Consider the following 6,530-nt stretch of genomic DNA (forward strand, 5'->3'; position numbering starts at 1 on the left):
CCCTTCCTCACTGGTGAGTGTTGACTGGTTTTCAACATTATCGGAAATTATGGCTTCCTCCTCCTCCACCTCCTGCCTGCTCCGCCTCGCAAGCTCCATCGTCGCCTCACTCCCAAACTGTAATACTTTTCTTATTTACCTCTAAATATCTTCTTCTACATTATATGATCGTCTGAATATATGTTTTCTTTTCTGATCATTTCAGTTACATTCGATTTACAATTTGTAAGGGTTCAAGCCGAAACCGGAGTCCCATCAGCACTATTTACGCTGGTGAAAGATGAACAGCTGACCGTACAAATGCCCGGACTGACGCAGACGGAGACCGAAGAAGGCGTATGGGTATCCTTTGATGGACCTACCCACCGTCAACTTCCCGGACTCAAGGTGGGCTTTGAAGGCTTCAATTTCTTCTTCCAACTCCATACACCCGAAGCAACCTACCTGGGATCCATGAAGGTCCCGGAGTATTACAACCCCTATGGTAACTTGAAAGTAAACTTTAACGACGGTATTTTCTCTATTTGCCTTCCCACTCAGAAAACCCCTGATCGCTTCTTGGCTCAGGCTAACGTCAACCGGCACCTCACTCGCCCTACCCCTTACTGTGGTACATGCACTTAACTTATTATTATTAGAGTTAAATGCCATTTTAGTATTTTTAGTGTAGGTGCGCAGTGGCGGATCTAGAAAACTCATATAGGGCAATCAGTGGCGGAACTAGCCCAAAAAATTAGGGGTATCCTATTTTTTTTTTTAGGATCAGGTGTATCCTTTATATAACAGAAAAGGAGTTGAGTGGTGTTTTTACACTACAGATTACACTACGAAGACAGGGTTGAGGGGTAGCCGTGCTACCCCTATTAACACTATATGTCCGCCGCTGGGGACAACATTTCAAACAAAAGGGGTAACGGAATCGGAAAAATGTCAATTTTTTTTTCCAAAATTCACGCTAAATTTACACTACCGCCAGAGCGTCAAGTGGCAACGTGGGTTACCCCTTGTTAAGAGGTAGATCCATCCATGTATGTGGGTGGTTTGAGTCATTTTGCCAGTTTAGTCTAAAGGTTTCATTTTTCGCAGGTCCAAAAGGGTTTCACTGTTGCCTTTTTAGTCCACTGGCTAAGTTAATCCATTTTTCTGTTAACGAAAAGGGCAATTCGGTCATTTTATATGGCCAAATTACCCTTAAAGTTAACAGAATTGCATATAAAATAACCGAATTGCCCTTCTCGTTGATTGAAAAAATGGATGAAGTTAACCCAGTGAACTAAAATGGCAACGGTGAAACCTTTTTTAACCCACATACGAAAAAATGAAACATTTTGATTAAACTAGCAAGATGGCCCAAACCACAGGGACTAAAATCGCATTTAACTCTTGTTATTATTTGTTAAACGTACACCATTATGTTACTATTACTATTACATTATATGTTTGTCTGTTGATGAGTACTTTCAGAGATGTTTGGTCGGTCAGATCTAGGGCGGATGCTTTGCGAAGTAATAGCGCACCCGGGGGTGAAGAGTAAGTCGTTCTCAGCGTATAAGAAGGACACTGATGAAAGCATATACTTCAGAGGGAATTTGCCTGGGGTGGAGAAGATGGTGGTGACTAGGGAGGGAGTGTGTGTGTCGTTAAGGATGCCCGGGTTTGAGTTAGAGGATGTGGTGGCGGGGTTTGAGTCGGACACGCTGATTCTTGAAGGGAAAAGAGAGGGCGAGCACTACATTGCGGGGGTGCGGGTTCCGGAGGGATTCCGTAGGGAGAATGATATGATCAAGAGAGAGATGAAAAATGGAGTGTTTAAGGCTACTCTTCCTCGTGTTTGATGAGAACATGATATATTAGATATGCTAATTGTTAGTTTTAAATATGAGAAACAGTGAATCACTAACATAAGTAGCTTGGTAGGAATTAAATCAAAGTGGCCCTCCTTAACTTTGCTTGTGATTTGTAAGGGTTATTACTATTTTAGGGTCATGGTCTTTTGTTGCACAAACTAATGGATGATATAATGAAGTGGCTTATTATATATTTTGATCTTGATGGAATCGACTGGACTTATCTATTGAATTTAATCACATGAGTTCTGAGTCATATTCATCCATGCTTATGGGCAATTCATGATTCTCATGTAGATGTAACTCTTGTTGTGTTTTGGTCTTGGCGAATGGTGGATCAGGTTTAGATTGGCGGATTATAGGGAGCAATACAAAGGTCAGGACTGCAGCTTAGGCTAGTGGGTGTGGAGGAAGGTAGTCTTTGGGTATGATCCGTCACATAGGCGGCCACATCATCGGGTGTGGGGAATGAACCCCAAGGGATGGGCCATTGGTGTTGTGATGTGCCCCTTTATATATACATATGTAAGTGTATGTATGTATATGTGTGTGTTGGATAAGAAAGCAATGGCCTGTCACAAGCGGCAATGGAGGGACAACAGGGATGGGGAAAGACCAGAGGGGGCAGTGTGGACAAGCCTGGGACGTCCCCCACACCCCGTAGTCTTATGATCAAGACTATTTTGTTGAGTTAAAAGATGTTCATTGGTATGTCAACATCCATGTGTTTTCTTGATCTACAAGACTACTAAAAGTATATATGCAATTGATATACGTTGCTTTCTTGATCTTTAACCTTAAGATTCAGGGCTTAGAGTGTTAACCGGACATGTGTTGTAGGTGGGAGCGTGGTGGTCGTATTTGTTTGTTATAAGATGGATCATTAAGGAGTGGTTGGGAAAATAGTGTTATAAATAATAAACGTACCCAAAACATTATTAAGGAGTGGTTGGGAAAATAGCGTTATAAATAATAAACGTACTCAAAACCTTAGTATTTACTTTTATTTATGATTTAGAATGTAATGGTTCAAATTCTAGTTATGAGTCAAATAACTAACTGTTTTCGTTAGTTTGGTAGTCACCGTTAGCAATTACTAGCGGTACCATCAATCTTAACAGAATGGTGTCAAAAGTAGCGAACCTTCACGCCCATTCTAAGCCTATATAAGGCTTGATGTATGTCTTGACTTTGTATAATGGCTAACTAAGTTGAAGTATCACATACATTGGTGTTTCTATCTTTGACTAATTCAAAGATTATTAAAGAAGAATTGTGATTATCTTTCAATTCAAATCCCATGTTTATCTCTTTGTTGTTTGAATATATATATATATATATATATATATATATATATATATATATATATATATATATATATATGTAAGAAGTGGCTTATTATTTTGATCTTGATTAAACCAACTGTTTTTTTGTAACTAAATAATAAATCCTGTGGATGTAACTATATATATATATATATTTGATGATCTGCATTTGGTCTTGTAAACTGATGAGTTGAGTTTAAGTTTAAGTGCCGGCTCAACATTTTTGAAGGCCCAAAGTAAACTCTAAAATTGGGGCCCTTTTAGGGTTCCCTAACATGGGGTCAGGTTAGGACTGAGTCGGTAACAAATATCATATCCTTAGGCAATTAGCAGCATCAAAAAGATAAATTTGAACTCAACATCATCATTAATCCTAAGCAACAAGCTTTTAGAAGAAAACTATATAAGCAACTATTGTAAAAAAAAAAGTGTCCCTTGATCCAAACCTAATAGACAAAAAGGTTAAACAAAAATACAAACGGCAATTGAAGCTTTATGTTAAGAATTATATGGAATCTAACGGAATCTTTATCAGCAATGTATTTAAATTTGGGAAAACAAATTCTTTCCACTTTAAACGATTTGGCTGCTGTGAAAAAAATGAGAGTTAAAATCCTTGTCCAAACCCCTAGCTTCAAATCTTATCTAACTTATAATAAAAGACTCTAAATAATGCCACATGACATTCTATTCTTCAACCTCATAAATTTTATTTATAATTATTTAATAAATTTCTTTTAATATTAATATTAATAACTAATATATAGATATCATTTATTTTTATCCTTATTTTTATCGAAGATTTATAAATAACTCCAATTTTGTAATTTAGACCCTTTATTTTTTTTTTTACTTCTAACCCAAAGTTTTTCATCTTTTACAATTTAATCCCAACTCTTTTTTATTTTCAATTTGGTCCACCATACTTATCATCTTTCCCAAGTTTTTCGTTTCGTTCTAAATTTTATGAGTTAATGCACCGCAACGTGCGTGTGGGGTTCAACATTTTTTTCGTATATTTTTCCCGTTTGACTGTCCCGTCGCAGCACATCTATTGTTCTCTGTTTAACAAGTTCAACCAACGCGCGGGTCCTGGATTGACTTAGCTATTTTTTTTCTATGTTTTACGTTTCGGTTAAATTTCTCTGCAACGAGCGTTCGTGATTCAAAGATTTCATGTCTGCTTTTCGTTTGGCGTTTATTTTTTTGTTTTTATTTAATTTGTTTTTACGAGTTTTTCCGATGTTGGTGGTCGTTGACAGTGGTATAGCGTTGGTACTACTTGACATAGTTTTACAACAATCGCTGCAACGCAGAGGCTTAATACTAGTTTATATTTAAATTTAAAAAATATATATATTACAAATTTTGATAATTGGTTATTTGGATCAAGAAAATGCTTTGGACTCTTTTGGGCCTACGAGGGCTTGTTCCCTATCCCCACTCTTTGTTTGGTATCTTATTACTATTACTGATTTCATTAAAAGGCTACATGTGAATTAGTGAGTATTAAGTGTGTTTGGTTTACTGACATGATACATTTGAATCAGTCTTAGGAGGGCTTGTTCCGTATCCCCGCTCATTGTTTGGTAGCATCTTAATAATTCAATTAAAAGTCTACCTTTGAAGCAGTGAGCAGTAAGTGTGTTTGGTTCAGTGACATGATACATTTGAATAAGTCAGTAAGCCTTTTACCTATTTTTTTGGACGGCTAGATCACCCGGTTAGGCCTTTGGCCTTTGATCACCCAAGTCACGAGTAGGAATCCCACGGTTGGCATATTATTGCCAGTTTGAACCGGTGCCACAGTTTGCACCCCGCAAGATTCGACCCTGAGACCTCCCGGGCAGGAACCCCACATAAGTGGTTAAACCTTCTCACCTCCCCCCAACCAATTGGTCTGCGGATCATTGGCTAGCCTTTTACCTATCAATTAGCAGACCCGAGTCTATACCGTACTATTATGGGGAGTTTGGTTTATCTTACGGTTACTCGCCCAGATATAGGTCATGATGTGCATGTGGTTAGTCAGTTTGTTACTGCTCCTACTTCTGTTCACTGGGGCGCTGTACTTCGGATTCTGAAATATCTTCGTGGCACTCAGTTTCAGAGTCTCTTGTTTCCATCGACGTCATCTCTTGAGCTGAGGGCCTATAGTGATGCTGATTGGGATGGTGATCGTAATGATCGTAAATCCACCACTGGTTTCTGTGTTTTTCTTGGTGATTCATTAATTTCATGGGAAAGTAAGAAAAAGATGTTGTTTCTAGATCTTCCACTAAGGCTGAGTATCGTGCTATGGCTATGGCTACATGTGAGATTGTTTGGTTACGTTGGCTTCTTGCAGATATGGGGGTCAACCTTTCTGAGCCTACTCCTATGGGTGTTCAAAACCGGATATTCGAAAATTCAGATATGCGAATTTCGGATATCCGAAATTTTCGGATACCAGATTTCCCTATCCGAAAATCCAACTTTTTATTTAATTTTTATTTTTTAATATTTTTTTATGTTCGGAAACGAATATTTTGGATTGTTTTGGATATCCGAATATAAGTTTTCAGATATTTTTCGGATATTTGGATATTCGGATATTCGGATATTCGAAAAAATGAAAATCCGAAATATCCGAAAATTTTGAAAATCACTATCCGAATCCGAATCCGAAATATTCAGATATCCGGTTTTTCGGATATTTCGGATTCGGATATCGGATATTTCGGATCGGATTTTCGGATACGGATAGTTTTGAACACCCCTACTCTTCATTGTGATAACAAAAGTGCCATGCAAATTGCAAAAGGAGTATGTTTTCCATGAGCGGACAAAGCATATTGAGATTGATTGTCACTTCACTCGTCATAATCTACAGCTCGGGACCATCTTGCTTCCATTTGTTCCATCGCCTTTGCAGATTACTGATATTTTTACGAAGGCTCGGTCGGCGTCTCGTTTTCGTTTCTTGTGTGACAAACTCTCAATGCTTATTGCTGTTGTATTATGAGTTTGAGGGGGGGGGGGTGTTAACCTAATAAGTTTGGGCCTTCTATTGGGCTTTTCTGTATTTACTTAGGGCTTTTGTTTATGGGCTATATATAGCCTTCATGTGTTTCTTGTATTGTACACTTTTTCCTACTCTCTAATAATAAACCCTACCCGTATTCTCTGTACATGTTTATCACCACTAACATAACATAAGAACTTGTTCTAAACACATGAGTGACTCTTTTCTTTTATTAAACTTTGATATACATGTTACAAAGAAAAACTTCGACTCAAAGACTTCGAAAAATAAATCTAGATGAGAGATAATATAGCGCCCTCTACAAATAACCTGTTCGAATTCAGATGCTAACAA

The 6,530-nt window shown here is 37.9% G+C and overlaps 1 protein-coding gene across 1 annotated transcript; it reads left to right on the forward strand.

Moving 5' to 3' along the window:
- LOC110903026 lies at nucleotides 1–2,040 on the forward strand. The gene is made up of 3 exons (XM_022149257.2): nucleotides 1–119; nucleotides 206–610; nucleotides 1,465–2,040. Exons 1-3 carry the CDS (start codon nucleotides 50–52, stop codon nucleotides 1,833–1,835), a joined length of 846 nt encoding a protein of 281 aa, XP_022004949.1. The 5' UTR covers nucleotides 1–49; the 3' UTR covers nucleotides 1,836–2,040.
- Nucleotides 2,041–6,530: the final 4,490 nt, after the last annotated feature.

Source organism: Helianthus annuus, chromosome 13 (genome assembly GCF_002127325.2).
Source record: "Helianthus annuus cultivar XRQ/B chromosome 13, HanXRQr2.0-SUNRISE, whole genome shotgun sequence".
Taxonomy (NCBI): domain Eukaryota; kingdom Viridiplantae; phylum Streptophyta; class Magnoliopsida; order Asterales; family Asteraceae; genus Helianthus; species Helianthus annuus.